The sequence below is a fragment of the Molothrus ater genome, chromosome 2 (genome assembly GCF_012460135.2).
Source record: "Molothrus ater isolate BHLD 08-10-18 breed brown headed cowbird chromosome 2, BPBGC_Mater_1.1, whole genome shotgun sequence".
Lineage (NCBI taxonomy): Eukaryota > Metazoa > Chordata > Aves > Passeriformes > Icteridae > Molothrus > Molothrus ater.
The window spans coordinates 60685395-60704334 of NC_050479.2; the positions used below are offsets into that span (position 1 = coordinate 60685395).

The window sequence follows — 18940 nt, forward strand, 5'->3', positions numbered from 1 at the left end:
CCCTAAACACACACACTTCAATAAACAATTGACTCCACTATGTATGAGGAGGCATTAAGAATTTCCTTTTCAGTGATGGGGATAATGCAGTCTTCATAAAACATGATCAAACATAAAACATCTCTTGTCGCAGAAAATGCAGCTTAACAGAGAGGTTACACTTATCTCCCTTGAATGTGCAGGGTTAAATGCACATTTGTCCAGGAGGTTTTGCACAGTGTATCTCTTAATCCTTCTAGTGGGAGCCAGATACAGTGCAGTAAAAGGCTGGCCCCTCTAAGCTGATGAAAGTCACCCCTTGCACACATTAGTCCAAGATAGTTCAAAGCTGAAGGTGGTCTGAAAAGCTCTCCTGGGAGAACAGGAGTTCAGGCCAACCTAACTTACAACTCAGTGCAAAATGCCCTCAGCATGTTTAGGCAGTTAGCAATCAAATCTTCTCCTGCTCCACCAGTCCCTTTTTGAGAAGAGGGGGCACTGCTATAACTCTCTTCCATAACTTGCAATTGCATGCCAGGCTGTTGCTCAGTCTCATCTCTTGAGCTCATGGTTAGCCTGATGTCATACCTCTTTGGTCCTTTTTTTTTTCCCCACTACTGTTGTGAAGATCCTGCTAACTGCAACTGGCTTTGAGTCTTTGTTAAATGGCCATTGCCCTTCAACCTGACTCAGCTGCAGAAACTTGCTTTAGGTCTTGTGGGGACCTATAAGGAGCATCTAATTCAATTGCCTGACCACATCAGGGCTGACAAAAAGTTAAATCATGCCATTAAAGGCATTGTGCAAATGTCCTCAAACACTGAGAGCCTTGGGGCATTGATCACCTCTCTGGCCAAACACATTCCAGCGTTTGGCCACTATCTCAGTAAAGAAATGCTCCCTAATGTCCAATCTAGGTGGCTTTCCTGTATATAAAAAAATCCTATATCAAATCCTGTATCAAAAGTGGCTTTCTCATTATTAATCTCATTGTATTAACTGCAGACCTCCCAGCTGGATATCCCAAGAGCCATCATAGGGACATTTCAGCACCTAAATGATGAAGCTCAACATTTTAATCCAATTTGCCCCAAAGTACAAAGTTAAAGCTAGTTCTTGAGCCTGACCTCATACTCATTGAGGATCTCCCTGGATTTCAGGTTCTCAGCTGATACATTACAATATTACAGGATGCCTACCTGCTACTCATACTCAAAGTTTAGATCTTTGGCAATACCTAAAAGCCAGTTAAGGAGGTTCCCTTTTAGCTGATACTATACAAGGATGAAAAATGTACCAGTCTAAAGCTCTGATGGTCTAGACAGACAAGAAAACCCCATGAAGAATAGGAAGAAGAAAAATATATGCAAAACAAATATAGTCATTAGGTCACAAGGTTCTGTAAAAAAAAGTTTTCTGACTGGATTTGAAGTTGTCTTGTGAGAGAGACAATGATCTAAAGGGAAAAAAAGGAAGAAGGACAAGGAAAGGAAGGACAGAATATAATAAAAAAATATGACATGGAGTATGCTGAGGTGAAAGTTTTCTCACCCAGCCTAAGTGGCATCCATACACATTTATGTTACAGTACCTAAATACAAGCTGTCAGACTTAACACATTTATGTCAGAATTATTCATGAAACAGAATGATCTCAAGAGAGGAAAGAGTTATTACTTGGATTAAACTAGTTAATTTTCATTAACATAACTGGCATATAATTACTAGTTTCACCTGAGTAGCTTATCACAGGCTCTATAGCAACCATAATTGAGATGTACTTGATTTTTTAAATTTTGTGTGTACTGCCTGAAAGCATAATTTTTTTCCCATAATAGACCTGCTAAGCCTCTTTCTTTTCCCATTTTGTACACAATTAGAATTTCATTTAATATTTCTATATTCCAGGTAGATGCCAGAAGAGAAATAGATCTTAAAGTACCAATGACCAAAAGCCATGTTGGAGAGTTCCGTCACTACTAAATGCATTTGACACTAATTGCTGTTTATTGAAGGACCTGAGTGAAACCTCACTCTGACATGTATCTGGAGACTCCCTGCATCTGTTTCAGTTTTCTCTATTTCCCACTGTTCGTGCCCCACTTCACAGGACCAGCTCTCTCGTGTCTGGCTCCTCTGCCTGCACAGGGGTGTGGCCAAGAGGGAGCTGCTGTTTCTGACCCACAGCAGCTCTTATCCAACACAACAATGAAAATGGGAAATTTGAACGTGTTCATTTTTCACCCATCTGCTTGTTGAAAAATAAAATCAAAGGTCCATGCTGCTACTTCTGCTACCAATATTTTAATCTTAGCTAATATTGCACGCTCTTTTTTTATTTATAATTCAATTAACAAAGTTATCTGCAATTAATAGTTCGGGTAGGGGAAAGATGTTCCAGTAATCTCTTGCTGGATCAATTAAAATTCAATAACATCAGAAGAAATACTTATGCAAACAATATGGTAGAAGTCATATTTATTGATAAAAATTAATATATCTGCTATAAAATTTGTAACAGTAATGCAACTGAATATTTATTTTGATGCATAAACCTGAATGTTACATACCAAATACAATACAGTAACACTGGTTTCTTCCTTATTTACATGTTTATGAAAATTGATATGCAATCCATGTTAAAAGAACTTGTAATGGAGAGTAGTTACATTAGAAAAATAATATTCTTGATAAAGCATTCTTGAGGACTCCAATCACATTTTCAGGCCTCTTTCAATAAGGCAAAAATCCCTGGTACAGCATATAACTTAATTTACAAAATACAATAACCTCAGACACATCTTCAAGTTTTCTTTTGGTATGCTTTTCCTCACTGTAAAATTACTCAATTCTCTTACTAAACAGAAAGAACTTTCTATAACAAAACTTAATGAGTTCTATTACATATCACATATAGATCGCTGTAGCTTAGCGACCATAACCGGGCAATCTTTCTCCTTAACTGTTTGCTCAATGAGCTTTTCTTAAATGTAGGACATGTAGTATTTTGAAATCATTATGACTGTGGTATCTTTCTTCAGTTTTCATAGGAAACAATCTCACATTTTGAAACTTTTTTTGAAATTTTATTTTATTTTAGGAACTGGTGCACAACTACATTTCCACTCACAAGAGAACGTCACAAATGTAACTAAAATTAGGCTTGGATAACTTTGAAAACATACTACTATGTGCCCAAACCCAAATTTCTTACTTTAATACTTTATAACCCTGCCATGCTCTAGGAATTCTTCTTCTGCATAGCTTCATTGCTAGTCACAGTCAGACAGTTTTAATTCCTTCAAAGGCACAAAACTTCCACCTCTTTTCCAGTGTTGCTCCCACACCAGTGAATTCTTGTTTAAACATGCGTGGCAGTCTCATCAAAAGCATTTCTATCTCATTTGCAGAGATCTAAGAAAGAAACAAAGGTAAAATTGAAGTGAGAAAGCTGTCCTGTAGCTTGTAAAGAGGAAACATTGAGAACAGATGTAATAGGGGTGTGGGGGGAGACAAATCCAGGCCATATGAAAACAGCCAACCATTTTTTTAACCTTAGCCTGATATGACTTTCCAGACTCCAAAGCAAGTGCAGATTTCTTGAAGGAATGATTTTGCTCTTGTAGATGCCTGTAAAGTATCCCCCTGTAAAGCAATGGCAAGCGCCATGCTGGGGTTGTGGCCACAGTGTGGTATGAAGTCCATCTAAAAACTACAGTCATAGGTGCTCTTGTGAGGATGAGGAAGCAGATGGGACCTTATTCTTCTTCTCAGCCTACGTGGTTTTGACTGCTTCTCCCAGTTCCCTCAGCTTTTCTCTTTCAAGAAGTTTTTGATCAGCTCCCTGTTGTTGCTGAAGGCTGACTATCCATGGAGCCACCTTCCCTCGGTCTTACCCAGTTCAGCAGCCCCAGGTAACTAAGCAGTAAAGCTCTCAGTTCTGCATTGCTCAGGATGTTTTTATAATTTTGAAACCTTAATGACTGCTCACCTTCCTAACAGGCAAGATGCTCTCATTACAGAAAACACTTTCACAAAGGCAACCTTTCTGGTATAATCAGTAGGGAAGGCAAGAAATGAATAATCATGGAATATGAGCCATTTTATCTTCTAAAGTGGTGATCATGAAAGGAACAGCAAAGAAGTCTATGGGTGCTGCCTGTCATCCACAGGTATCTCCATGGTTTGAAAGGCTTATCTGGAAATAATGATATTTCTGCTTATTCATAGTAGTAGAAACCTTCCATGGAGAAACCTTTCCTTTTTAAAACAGTATATAAACATAAAATGTGCTAATTATACTTCACTGCCCCCAAGGGGAGTAAGAAAATATCTATTGCCTCTTATTTTTCTGTAGAGGTTAGTGCAGCAGAAAGATTAAATGATTTGTTAAAGGTGGCACCAAAACTCAGTGTTGGAGGCAGTCAAAAGCCTCAGCGTGATCCAATCCATCTTTTAAGTACTCACATGGCAGTAGTGGGTGTTGGGTTACTTTTGTGCAATGTATACTGAGCCCTCAGCCCACATGGGTATGCTGACCTTATCATTCCTGTTCAGGTGAGGAATGACAGGCTAACCATGGAAAGTAATTGAAATTCATCTCTGAGATTGCATCTCTGGATCGCGCTATTAAAAAGTAATTTGTTTCTACAAGCAGTTGCTTCCAAAATAAACCAACGAGGTCAAATTTTGCAGCTCGTGTTTATTATGCAGTAGGTAGGTCCAGAGGTAGCTGCAGAGATGGCAGACAATGCTCCTTCCTTGAGGGCTCTGTTTGCAAGTCAAGAGCTTGACCCTGGCAGCCTCACAGGAGCCCACATGTTACTCACATGAGTAAAAACTCAAGGGCAGAGCCCACAGCCATGCACAAGAAGGGACCACAGCAGTGCAGGGTGAGAATGCTGAAGAGCTCACTAGGGAGAAGCAATGAGCAGCAGGGCTGGAGACCAGAGAGTCCATATTTTGGAATGATTGCTGTCATCACTCAAGAGATACAGAGCTGGAGAGGTCATCCAGGGAAAAAAGCAGTTGAAACTTAGACAAATGCCGTGTTAAGGAGGGACTTGAAAGATAACTGAGGAGATTGGGCAGACTGGGTGATGCAGGACAAGACTAAGCAAAGTGGACGTGTGGCAGGGACACAGAGAAGCAGAAGAATGGGTGGAGGTGTGAAGCTCTGGATTAATCAGGTCTTGATAAAACCAGATATTTTAAAAATAAATTGAAATTCACCAGTTTCTCACCTCTTTCTCCCATCCCCATCCCCTACTCCCTTTTCATTCTGGGTGGCAGTGGGCTGTAAAGCGCTAGCAAACCTGAGTTGCCATGGCCTGAAGGCAGTGCCTACCAAATTCATCATCCTTCCTCACTCATCAATGCAGCCTGTTGTAATTCCAGTGTGCTTCTAGTTCAGGATCTCCTCTGCTTTTAGCTCTACACTTTTTATAGAAACAGAGGAAGGATCATCCAGAAACATGAAGCAGCTCACCAAAGCAGTGAGAAGCCGATCTCAGCTATGGGCTGAAGGGGCTGCTCAGGAACAAAACATTACCAGGACCAAAGGAAGTGTGTTGAAAGATCTGGGAAAGCACCATCACCCAAGTACTGCCAGACATGGGACAGAGCTATGGCTGGCACAGAGTGACCCCTGCATCTGCTAAGATGCTGCTTAGCACTTGGAGTACCATTCACCTCATCATTTCACACTTGAGCTTCTCACCTTCTGACTCCCTTAATATTCAGTGCAGAGAAATAGGCCTATTTGGGGGCTTGATTTCATCTCATTCTACAGCAGATATTAAAAAGTAAGTCAAGAATCTTATCCTACAGGTATTTATTGACTGTAGACTGTATGAACTGATGCATTAAATACTTTGCACACTGTTTTGTGTTGGCCTCACTTTTGTCTTGGCCACAGCTTCACTAAAATTAGTGCACCCAATTCCTTTATGTGGTTGTGTCTGCTCCCACATGGAGACAAAAGACATGAAACATGGTCCATTCCTGTGATCATAAGGGTTCAGTGTGACATACAACTTACAGCTTTTCAAAGAACAAAGGGCCATCTCCAAAAACTGCACAGTTTGATGGCCATGGCCACACCTGCCTCTTGTTCTGCTTTTTTTCTCCCCAGCTATATTTCAGAGTCACATGTCATAAAATCAACTGCTAGTCTTTGCTATTTAGAGCTCTGCTCTTCAGTGCCACAAAGGATAGCTAAGCAGTTTGAGGCAAAGACCTCAACACAAGCACGTGCACTGTAATTTGCAAATGAATAAAGACTGCAAACCCCCAAGCCCCATATCCCATTATCTTTCTAATGGAAATGCATGAAGAGTTTAACCTGCAGTAAAGAATAATACAATATTTCTAAAGAGAAAATAGATTTTGATTAATTTTTTTTTACCCTAGAGTCCAACTGCTGCATATAAGACCAAAGATACTCTATATTGGCTCCAAAAGGGTGGACGTGAAGAAATGTGGATATGATACCTGTATTAAAAACAAACAGACACAAAGTGTTAAAATTACTTCAGACATTGTATCATTAAAATAGGCAAAATAATTCTGAAGAGTCTGTTCTGAGGTTTTTCAGTATTAATTATGACTCTTATTTTCCTTGCACAACCCAATAAACATAACAAAACAGCACATTTTTAATACAGTCATAGTAATGTGCTAAGTACAATAGCTCATCTTCAGGAATGACAGCAGTTAGCAAGTAAGTGACCAAGATAATATACTGATGAATAAAGGAATTTCTAAACAAAGCCTTGCTGGGAGCATTTCAACTACTAATTTTATGCTTGATTTACCAATACAAAATTGTGGATATCGTAATGGTAAAATTATTGTTTTTTTCCCCTTCACTGGATTCTCTGTTGTGAAAACGTTTCATGCAATTGTGTTAGAACCCTCACTCCCTCAAATTTTTCTAGTAATTATGCAGATGCTGGTTATGAAAAGTATTTAATCCGTATTACCCCTAAATGCTGCTGAAGAAAACACAAATGCTTTATGACACATTTGCTTATTTACTTTTTCTTAAGAGAGAGCATGTTCTGTCTATCTTCATTGTTGTTTCAGGATGATTATAAAAGGTATGGGAATTAAAAATGGCTTAGAAGGAGTCAGGATCTAAGTCTAGAGGTCTTTTTTGCAGTGAAAATCAAGTGACAGTATTAATAATGATGACCAGAGAAAACAAGATTTGGGGCATCAGTATTGCTATTAAAAGCACTACCCAATTTCTCTTCTTCTAAGCAAACAGTGAAAATACAAAATGGCATGTGTGTTATTTGCTGTTTGGGGAGAGCTGAACTGTAATAATCAGAACAAATATTTTCAACTCTCTTTGGATGGGCTTCTTAGCTGAACCACCCTAGGGGAAGTTCCTTATACTTAAATCACAAACACCAGGATTAAAAATGCTTACAAATGACAAAAATGGGTCACTGTATCTTGTGTACTGCAGGCCATACTGCTTTCTTGATGCTGAATGAATTAGGATAATCTTGGATTTCGTTTTTCCCTAAGTACTGGCCGTGGTTGAAACTGATAAGCAATATTTAACGCATTTTAGACTGGCTTTGCAAAGCACACCTTTTTTCCTCCTCCACTCTTCAAACAGCATTTACAAACTTCTGGTCCTGCATATGAAGTGGCATATAATAAATTTTTTACTATGGCAAGTCCTAGCAGCAGTGACCTTCTTTGTGCTGTGGGTGACTAGAGGTAACCACACAAGAGCTCTAGAAGCAGAAGTCAAGACCATCACACTTGTATGAGATGACTGGAAATCCAATTTGTACTCAAATCACATTTTACCAGTGTCATTGCATCTGTTATGTGGCTCCTGAGGCTTTTGAATTCAGGACATTCAAAACCAGCTCTTTCATATAATGTAAATAATAAGTAATTTGTCAATATTTTGTAATTATTGACTGGAGTTCCATGATAATTTTTTTTTCTTTTATGCTCTTTTCCTCAAAGACAACACTGCATTTTTTAAAATACAGAAAAACTTAGTGAATGGATGGAGGCAAGGCCCATTATTCCCTTGCCATATCTGATCATGCCTCAGAGGAAGAGATAACATGAAATCTATCTTGAGGAATCTTTAATCTTCGGACTGTAACAGTGAGTCAGTTGTGGGGTATTATGACCAGTAATACTTAACTGAGGTTATTCTGTTTATCTGAGTGTGCCACTGAACAGCAGATGTTCAGGACCACTTTGGGACACTGCCACCATTCGTTACAGTCAGATATTGAGTGACCTAGAAAAAAAGTTTGTTATTCCGTTCTTTAAATCCCATTCTTGCTGTTTTTCTCACAGACTGAACTTCAAAAAGATCAAGTACTGCCCCTGCAATTAAAAGTTCTGGATTTAATTATAAAAAGCAGAATTCAATCAAGTCATACATTTCTGTATATTCCACTGTTTGCATCTCACTAATCACAGGGAGTTTGTGTACTAAGCACTTTAAACATTCAGATACATTCTTCACTTTTAAATGACCTCTTTGGTCTGAACTGAACTTGTGAACTGCTGAATCTGTGCCTCAGCAATAGGCCAGCAATCTTCCTGGTGCCTAGGTGATGAAAATGAGTTGCATTTAAACAAACTAAGGCAGTCTTGGAACTACTTTATCAGGATACCACTGATTTGTGAAAAGACCAAACCAAAGAAATTAAACCTGTTCTTTCAGCTCAACATTTCTGTTGCTCTGCCACAGGGTATGCTTTGGAACTGTGGGCCTTCATGCTCCCTGAAAACCTACCCCACTGAAACCAAATGCAAAATATATGTGGGTCTAAACATGGGGCATGTTCCCTCCAAGGGTGGCATGGGTACAGCCAGTTCTGTGTGGCTAAATGCCAGTTAGCTGGCCCACTGCCTATAAGCTTTAGGCACTATTTAAGAGTTTATTTTAAAAATTTTATTCTAGGTAAAGGGTATGACAGTCCTTGTGGTATTCTTTATAAATATTCATATTGCTAATTCCCTCACCTAATGTCAAAGGCATAAATCTGGCTTGCTTAATACATGTAGTAGATATATTTTTTGCTCAGTAGTTTACTAATATTATTTCCATCCCCTTCTCCTTCACCACTTTTTCTAATAAACATATAACAAGCTATACAACTCTGGCCTGCTAAATCTTGATGTAAATAAAGTCATCATACATTCATGCTGCAAGTCTAAATGCAGTATGAATATATGATGACTTTAGATTCTGCAATTTTCTTCATACCTGAAATCCTTTCATTAAACTGCAGAAATTTTCAGAATGGCAAAGTTCAGTTGTATTTTAGAATTTTTTCTTACTAAAAGCCATTTTGAACCCAGATAAAAAAAAAAAAATTCTATTATTTTTTCTTTTTTACTTAGCACAAAGATGTGTGTAAACATATATGCAAAACAGAAACCTGTTAGAAGGCATTTTGTTCTCAAAAATCTTCTTTGGGGTTATCTTACCTATTAATAGTGCCTCTTTCTCTGATTTTAGACCTGGGCTTCGTTTCTCTGAGTTTTTTTCTCTGTCCTGGTTGACCAATGCTACTGTCAATACATTGATTTCCTATAAAGTTTAAAAAACAAACAGATGGTCATGTAGATTTCATTTATCTCAATTAAACTTGTCTGCTTCCTTTTAACTATATAAAAAAATCATTACTTTAATTCACATCTAAAGACAAGACAATTATAAATAATTGATTTGTTTGCAGAATATTAAGACATATTTTGAACAACCTTTATGCCAAGTGCTGCCAAGAAGAGAAATTTTGCTTGAGGAGTAAGTAATAACTTTGTTGCTAGTGGTTCTTCATTATAACAGCTGGAGAGATTGTGCCATAAAGTGTGGGAATGGTCAGAAAATTCACATTTTGTAGCTATTAAATCTGTAAACCAAGACCGCCTCCAGGGAACATGGATGGAGACATTCAGCTACAGCCATAAGAGTAAATTCAGCAGTCACTAACAACATTTCTAGCTACTAGAGCACAACCCTCTGCCCTGTTACACTCTTCAACCAGTGCCTGGCATCTGGCATGCCACTGGCCCATCCCAAACAGCTCTCAGGCATGTTTTGGGGGTCAGCACCCCCATTTCAGGAAGACCGCTCCTAACAGGTGGTTTGCATAAAGCCATCTTATTTTAAGGACTGAAAGAGCACCAACTTGAAGGACAAACAAGTCAAGGCTCCCACTTGGAGCTCTTTTTTTTCTGGAATCAGGTGTCCTGAACCACCTAAATTTCATCTGAGAGATCACATAGCAGATGCTCCATCAGAAGTAGCCAGGCAGTTGTGTGACTGGGCATAGATGAAGGAAATAAATTATTTCCAAGGCATGCAAGTGACCTCAGAGTGTATTGCATGATATTCAAGCATATCCATGGGCTGTTTCCATGGAGCAGCCAATGTGCAATGACTCGTTCCTTGGTGAGGCCGTGATTCACCCGGCTGCATCTGCTCTGGGAAATGCTCGGCAGGTCCATGCAAAACCTTGGAGGCAGAGAGCATGCTGCTGGAGACACGGTGCTGTGAAGTGGGACTGTGAAGGAATGATGCTCCTGTTCTATTTGAGGGAGTCAAGGTAAGCTGCTGAAGGTTGTGTGGGACTGGGCAGCCTTAAATGCAAGCAAATATGTACTATTTGGTATAATGATGTGGCTCATTTAGGACATACCCATGGTGTGATGCCTTGCTCCAAAACTTTTGGCGAGGATTTTTGGCAATAGAAGAGGGACACAGGGCTTGGATTGCTCGGAGGCATTTCTGAAGGTGTGAATAATCCATGCTAAAAAAAGGCATAAACTCCAAAGTATGTCAAATGTGCCTCTTTATGGATGACTAAAGGCTTCACAGTCTGTGAAATTGGTAAAAAAAGTCACACACTTCCCCATTTTTAACTGAAAAAGAAAAAGAAACTACAAACAGCATAAGCCAAAACCCCTCGGTGACATAGTCTGTGCTCTTCATCGGCCTGCTCCAAGGGGAAGCTGCCTGGTGGCTCACATGAATCGTGGCTACCAGTGCTCCTTCGTGTCACAAAGAACAAGCAGCCATGTGTCAGCCAAGGAACTCTGTGTGCACATACGTGACATACATGCCCATGTGCATCCCCAGCCCCAGAAACAAGGGGCTCTGACAGGCCCTGGCCTGCACCAAAGGAAGCGTGAGGTCCATTGGGTGATCCGGGCTTTGTCGCAGTTGTAATGGGCAGCTGAGGTGTTCCTCCTGGCCTCAGATCAGTGTGGAGTTGTGCACATGTCAGCCCTTGCTGGCTTTTTAGTTAGTAGAGATCAAATAACTTTTTAGTTGCATGTTTTAGTTTTGGGAGTCTGCAGTTCAAGAGTTGGCAGTGATCCCCTCTGAAAACAAGGGCGCTCCTGGGTGCTTTGGCAGCTCCATAACCTTGGCATTAACACTCCTGTAGTGTTGTAATGCACAAGGCACATTATAGCAGCAGCAGCATGCTTTAAATTGTCCAGCACTGTTGATTCCCCTCCTGACAGAGCCAAAGGCTAATGCAAATTCTGATCTCCTGCTGGCCATGACATCCAAAAGCAGTGAAAGTAAACCCCGTCAAGAAACTGAAACAAAAGGTGTTTACACGACTTTCTCCAAGAGGGCAGTAATGACAAGGGGGTTACAGATCAGAACAGAGCTGGATGACAGATTTTGTGATACTGGAGCAGAAAAGCAGAGCAGCAGATGCCACCAGAGCTTGTATAGGTTAAGAAGCAACTTTGACTTCATCAGAGATGGAAAAGCAATCTAAAAATAGCAATTCCTGAGGGGGGAAGGTGGGAGCAGAGAGATGTGTATTTGATATAACAGGCCCCAAACACAGCACACTCGCAGTTTCAGGTGGGATTAGAAGTTTTGTCAAGCAGTGATGCAGATAAAGAAACTATAATCCCATTGGGAACAAGGAACAGATGGATTCTCATTTAATGCCTAGATTTGAGCCTGTGCAGAACGTTTTGTATGATTTATAGGACAGTGTAAATGGATGCTAAAGGAAGTCACATCAAGTCTTCCTTAGCTGTATACTGGAACAGAGGATAAAAGAGTAAATTTTTTTTATGGGGAAGCCTGAGGAAATGAGTGGCAAAGATAGATACCCAGCAAACCACTGGCTTTAGAAGAAAGTTGCAGGTTCTTGGAGGCTTTAAAATGAGAGGTTTCTGCCATTCAATTCTACCTGCCTCACAGAAGATAATAAATTAGATCGCTCTGATGTATTCAGCTGCCAAAAGAAGTTTGCACAGGCCATGAGAAAATACAGGGTGTGCATAGTCACATAAAGTAAATCAGAATTCAGTAGCAATGCTGCTAGGAATTAATAGTGGTTTAAGAGAAATGGCATAATTGGGTCTAAAAAATAGGTGTGAAATTCACCCAGAAACTGAGCTAATTATAGTGTAAGTGAAAACCTTAAGAATCTGACAGCATACTGCAGATACAAATCTGGTACCTATGAAACCTTTACAATAAATCTTCATGAAGTTAATTTACACTTTTTTAGAGGCACTACTTATGTCAACCCACAGAAACAAGACTTTTAAGAGTACAAAGGTGAATGAGGCAATAAATAATTGGGAAAAAACAGTCAGGTCACCTCTGTGACGTGAGAAAAAGCTACTGATCACCAGATGCCTGAGGAAAATGATTTAATATGTACTGCATTGCAGCATTTCCTTTCTTTCCTGGAGACCATTCTTTATTTGGCAAATTATATTTTCTGAGGCCCTAAGCAGTCTCCTTCAGCAGGTTTCATTATAAAAGGAATATTTTGCTACCATCTGTCAGTTACTGCATTAAAGGACAAGAACACAGCTGAGCATGTGCAAACTGGTACTTATTAGAAATGAAATGACCTTGCAAGAACTAAACATTGTGTGTGAAAAGCTTAATCCAGGTTAAATCACACCTGGAAATCATTAGGGACCTGGTCCTATTTATTATTCACAAATTGTGTCAGGCATTGGAAAACAAGGGGGACCAATTTGATGACAACAGCTCCAGAGCTGCTCAGTATGAATGCAACCATCCTGTGTTATGCTCTCACCATTGCCTGCTTGGAGCTTTTTCTTGCAAATGACACTTTAATCCATCAGCAGATGATGAAAAGACAAGAATTTGCCTCATGGGATTGAAATCCCTATGGTTCTGTAGAATATCCCTTGGGACCAGCATTTTCATTCAGGGCTCCCTGCATTTGAACCAGGGAGGGACAAACAGACAGAAAGTCTTTCTGGAAAACTTTCAGGAGAACTTGCTGGAAGAAATGACAATTTTATCCAATGGACTATTAATGCCCACAAGCAGATCTCTGACACCACCACTGACACAGAGCTGATAGCTGTGGAGAGTCATACATGGCAGTTTTGCACTGCCTAGCTGTAAGGTGGGAGAGAAGTTTGCTTTTCATCATTCACTCAAGTATCTTGGCTTCTTTTGGAAGAGGCACAGGTAAATATATTGCTCCAAAATTTGCCTGGTCTCACTGTCCAGAGAGAAGCTGTGTCTAACACTGGACACACAGCAAATGAGAGAGTGACTCTTAAGAGAAGTGCACTTGCCAGAGAAAGACACAGACCTCCTGAAGAGTAGAAGAGAGGTGGTAAAATTCTACACAAGATAGAGATCCTATAAGAAAAAAAGTCTAGCTCTGCACTCCAGGGCTCTAGCAGATCAGGAAACTCCAGATATTTAGGCTGGATGACTTGGGTCTTTTTCTCCTTTATTGGTTTCTTTTTTCGCCTACGGAAAAGTAAGATATTAAATAAAAAGTTCTCAATCTAGATAGCATTAATCCTCTTCAGGTCAGTCTTAAACTAGTGCAAAAAAGGCAGACAATATAAAATATTTGTTCTTGCCTGAAAATACATGCTAGCCAGCATCCCTAAAAATGGGGGGACTGAGGACTTGATATTCCCCCTAACCACTGAGCAAGAGTTGAGCAGGGCTTGCACAGTAGCTGCCCCACCTGGAAACCCCTCTGGACAGAGTGCAGTTCTATACCATCTGTTGTCCAGGACTTGGCTTTGAAAGGCAGAATATAGGATTTAATGAACATGACATTGAAGATACCTGACATGTGCCCAGGATGTGAAGACATTCAAAGAGATGAAATATTCCCTCCACTCTCTGGGTAATCCAAGTATTTGATAATTATCTTTGAATCTAGGGGGAATGATGACTGCTTGCATACTGTCTTCAAAGACCTCATTTTCTTTGTCGTAGTTTATAGAATTTTGAAGAATTGTGTGGTGAGGGATTAAAAATAATATTGTGTCTTCTGAAAGACCCAGTAAAAATCCCATAAACCTACCAGCCTCTGGAAAAGTTTGCATTTTTATTATATGTACAAAGCCAATTGTCTGTGGCATTAAAACAGTGGCATAAAAAGGAAAGACTTGATGTTTGTCACAGCAGGCAAAACAGAGCAACTGCTGAATGTTGTTAGATGTAAGGGATACACAACTCTTTCTCATCAGCCAGGGGATTTATGAGAGAAAATGAGTAGGAGGAGAAAAAAACCTATATATCTGAAACATAAGCAAAAATCTTGCAGACTATTAACAGCAGGCCAGAGTGATGCTGTAAGCTTGGAAATAAAAGGTAATTTTAAAATCCTGAGAGAAGAAAGAGCCAGGCACACAAGATACCAAATCCACAGCCTATAAGGTATTGAAAGGCTTTTATTTTATTTATATGAATTAATATGTGAGCCTGCTCTGAGCACATTGAACTGGGCTTGGACTTCAGGTGAGTTTGCCCAAACTACTTATTGAGGACCAGGCAGGTTTGACTGCAAACTTGGGTAAAACCTGGTCTGCAGCATGAAAAATTGTATATATTTAATTTATTTGCATTTATCTGTGAACCTCCTGTAGTCTAGTATAGACGGGTTTGCTTTGCTAGTCTTTCTGTAAATGTACTTCAGAACTACATCTGAAAATTTAATCTCGCAGTTTTAACCTGAGTGGAGCATAATTCAATAACCAATCAAGTGAATGGAAGCCTTGCAATACTTTCAATGCACATCAAGTCAGGCATTGTAAATTTATGGGGACATGCAAGGTTGAGGTACAGGACAACTTCTGACAGCTTAGCATGGTTGTCAGTTGAGAATGGGCTACTGTCCTTGTCTATGTTCTTATCCACGGTGAATTCAAAATTATTCAATCCAAGTTGAACTAAGCTACAGTGAAAGAGCTTATTTAAATTTAACTTAAATCAAATTTCCTTGCAAATGTGGCAACGTATGAGTACACTCACAGGCAGTGATTGTGACTCAGATGATCACAGCATCACAAAATCAGGCAGATGACCTTGGGAGATCTCTAGTCCAACCTTCTGCCCCGAGCAGGATCAGCTGCAGTGGCAGGGCACATGAATGTGCAACAGAAAGGAAGCAATCCAATGGCTCAGCAGTTTCTCTGCAGCATCCCAGGCCTGCACCCTTATCAACAGAGGGTGCCTCTGTCCCCTGTAGAAGGGATTTTACAACCATAATTACTTGCTCTATCCTTGTGATACTTGTGATTCAAATCTTGTTTCCACAAGCACAAAGGAGTGCAGAGGCACCACTACAGATGGGGAAAATGTGATAACCTAATCAGAGAAAGCAGAGTCCCCTGACCCAGCTCCTCTCAGGGGTGTCACAGGAAAGGATCAGCCCCAGGGGCCAAACATGACATCAGTCCACCTCTCTGAAACATCCTACAGACTGAGGGAGCATTGCCTGGAGGAATTTGGGACTTGTTATGGGATGTAGGAGCAGAGGATTATGGGGTTGTACAAAACCTAGCTGAGGTCCTCAGCAGGGGAAGAAGTAGCAGGAAAAGAAGAGATCATGGCAATTTGGGAGGGGATAAAAGGGAGTGGTTGCATGTAACCAGGTTGCTGGTCAGTACACTTGTCTGGCCATGTCAGGCCCTGATCAGTGTATAAAACCCACTTAACTAATTTCTCTTTTCCTGGATGAGGGACTCTGTTATGTGTGCATGGGGGCACATGAGGGCATCTGAGCAGAGCAGCTGGAGTGGGATCAGCAATCAGAGAGCCACTGCAGCCTGGAGTGCTGCAGTTAGAGAGACCTGGCTGTCCAAGCCACCAACTGGGGACACCATGGAGTCTGGGGGATGGCTGAATGACTACTTTGTGCATGTGTGTGTGTGTGGAGGAGCCAGTTATGGGACAGCCTGGGAGTCAAAGTCCAGTTTCTGGAGGGATTCACATTGTGTATATATGTAAGCCTGCAGATGTATTTCCCACTGACGGACCTTTACCTGTTTGTGTACCTCAGTGCTGCTCATGTTTATGAATGCTGAGTTTGTGCTGATCTGTGGGGCTGGCCACGTGTATATAGATGGACCCATGTGGTGCATGTGTTGTAGATGTGTGTTCTTCCACATGCCTGTGAGGAATATGTGCTCTGTGTAGCTGCAGATTCATTCCATGGAGCTATGACCACCTTGCCTCTGTCAGGCTCCAAGGATTCAGCATCTCCCAAAACCAGTAATGCTTGGTTTGGGCCAAATGTCTTGAATTCTTTCTTTAATGGAACTTTTTCCCCTTCATCAGCTGCACATTGTGTTGTGTGATGTGATGTGTGAAAATTTGGTGAGTGTCTGAACTCTGAAAGTAACTTAAAACTGTCCTAACTTTAAAAAATATCGTGTTTTACATAGCTCTTCTCTCAGTCTGTCCTCTTCAGTGACTGTTTCTGACTCTCTGCTGACTACTCCTCTAAAAATACTCTGACTAGAAAATTGCTCGCAATTTTGATTAATTTCATTCTTTTGTTGCTTCAAATGAATTATCTTGTGCTGGTGAATTAACTACTTCCTAGAAAGCTCATATTTTACATGGTCCTGGCTCCTCACAGCCTAAGAATTGATTTTAGAAAAGTGCCCAGCACTAGGTTAAATGGCCTTGTGACACACTCTCTACATGCAGAGAGGTTTCTTGGCCTTTTCTGTTTGCACTGGGATAATTCAGTTTAAAAAAACTCAGTAAAAATTTGCAGTGGTCCGTCACATATGAAAAGAATAAGGCAAGGAATGAGGCACCCAACTATCTGCCCAAAACCAGAGCTCTCACAAGTACCTAATGCCACTGTTAGAGTTAGCACCAGGTCAAAAATTCAATAAAAAACCCCTTTGCTTTTCAGTGTTTTTTTCCAGGGTCTTACAAGATCCTTCTCCTTCTACTACCTACCAAGGGATGCAGAAGGACATATTTACCATATGCTGCACTGCTGGTGAATATGACTAGTCTATTAGAAATTATAGACATCAGGTTTCATCATTTCATTCAAATCAAGCCTGAACTTGGTAACTTATTTTGTTCTGTGCAAGAAGCTAGCATTGGTTTTGTCAGAAACACCACATTGCAATTACTTTTTGCAATTACAAATAATTTTAAAGGACACTCATATAGAAATTTGCTTTTCAAATAAACTAATATAGTATTTACTGTTAATGTAAATTTAAGAGTGCACTGGTATTAACAAATAAACAGTTGAAAACTTGAAAAGTTATCTGGCATTAAAATTATAGGAACAGCAATGTAGACAAATTAGACCTGTGAATGTAAGACCTTGTGAATGAAAAACTTCAAATGGATGGATCTAAGGTTTGTTTATCTGATTTATCCCACATAATAGAAGCATTTTCAGGAGTGAAGATTAATTGTATTATGGTGCTCTTGACATCCTATTTTTCTGATCCATTTGCCAGAGAGATGCTTTCAGCTTTTTCATTATAAAGCTTTTACTGTCGTAACTTTCACCTGCTGAGTTTTAGGCAACTAGCAATAATCTGAAAATGCTTTTCTCATTGAAATGATCTCTTTATATTTTTTCATTGTATTTGAGCACATTTATTTTGTGGGAATGTACATATGCAAAATATGGATGACTAATAGGAAAGTTACTTCACGCTCATTTTCAAAAGTATGATCAGGTTGCTTCATTTTCTAAAGCTGGATTTATGTGTAGGTTCCTGATGACTTAACACAGATGTTTTATGTGATGTGAAGGTGGTTGTTTTGCAAGATAAAAGGTAATTGTCATTTTGCACACTTTGTTTTAGGGAATTGCAGCAAACCAATGGCTGGCTGAATGAAAGCATCAGTTGCTCACCAGCTCTGCTGAAGTCAATGAGGAAGATGTACTTCATGTTTACTTGAGATTGAGAATTGGTGAAAACCCTTTGAAATGGTCTTTAGCACAAATATTGCTCTTGAAATCTCCTCTAGAATTATGCAATTTCAAAAGGAAAGTTAAAGAGAGAGAGAGAGAAAAAAAAGGCAGTTTGTTTTCTTTTGAGACTTGTAGAAGTTTTGAAAATGACTTTGTTGAAATAAAAACAAGTAATAGTCAGGGAAAACCAACCTTAAATGTCTTATGAGAGTGAATGATTTTCTTCATGGTTTTGTATTTGAAAGGTATTAACTTTAGGAATCTCCATATCTGAAAATGGAAAAAGTACCTAAGCACTTTGGAGTTCTTATTCCTTTGGAGGCGATCTTGATCAGGATGACAAACTCTTTCTGAGGTTCCTTAGAGTGACTTGGGAATATTGTTTGATGAGAAGTTCAACATGACCCAGCAATGTGAGCCTGCAGCCCAGAAAACCAATTGTATCCTGGGCTGCATCAAAAGAAGGGTGAGGGAGGGGATTCTGCCCCTCTGCTCTGCTCTGGTGAGACCCCACCTGCAGTGCTGCATCCAGCTCTGGGGCTCCTAATGTAGGAAGGACAGGGACCTGTTGGAGCAATGCAGAGGAGGGTCATGAAGATGATAAAAGGGCTGGAGCAACTCTCCTGTGACGACAGGACAGTTGGGGTCGTTTAGCCTGGAGAAGAGAAGGTTCTAAGGAGAGACTTTAGAGTATCTTCAGAGAGACCTTAGAGTATCTTCACACACCTAAAGAGG

At 40.0% G+C, this 18940-nt stretch overlaps 1 protein-coding gene across 8 annotated transcripts in view; it reads right to left on the reverse strand.

Moving 5' to 3' along the window:
- Positions 1-2439: 2439 nt before the first annotated feature.
- ENOX1 (ecto-NOX disulfide-thiol exchanger 1) overlaps positions 2440-18940 on the reverse strand; it is a 356510-nt gene continuing 340009 nt past the window's right edge. For all 8 annotated transcript variants that reach the window (XM_036381515.2, XM_054518593.1, XM_036381505.2 and 5 more), the window contains 3 exons: positions 9459-9561; positions 6385-6470; positions 2440-3392 (listed from right to left, as the gene is read on the reverse strand). In XM_036381515.2, the coding sequence (XP_036237408.1) occupies positions 3261-3392; positions 6385-6470; positions 9459-9561 (321 nt within the window). In that variant the 3' untranslated portion in view covers positions 2440-3260. The remainder of the gene's footprint in view (positions 3393-6384; positions 6471-9458; positions 9562-18940) is intronic.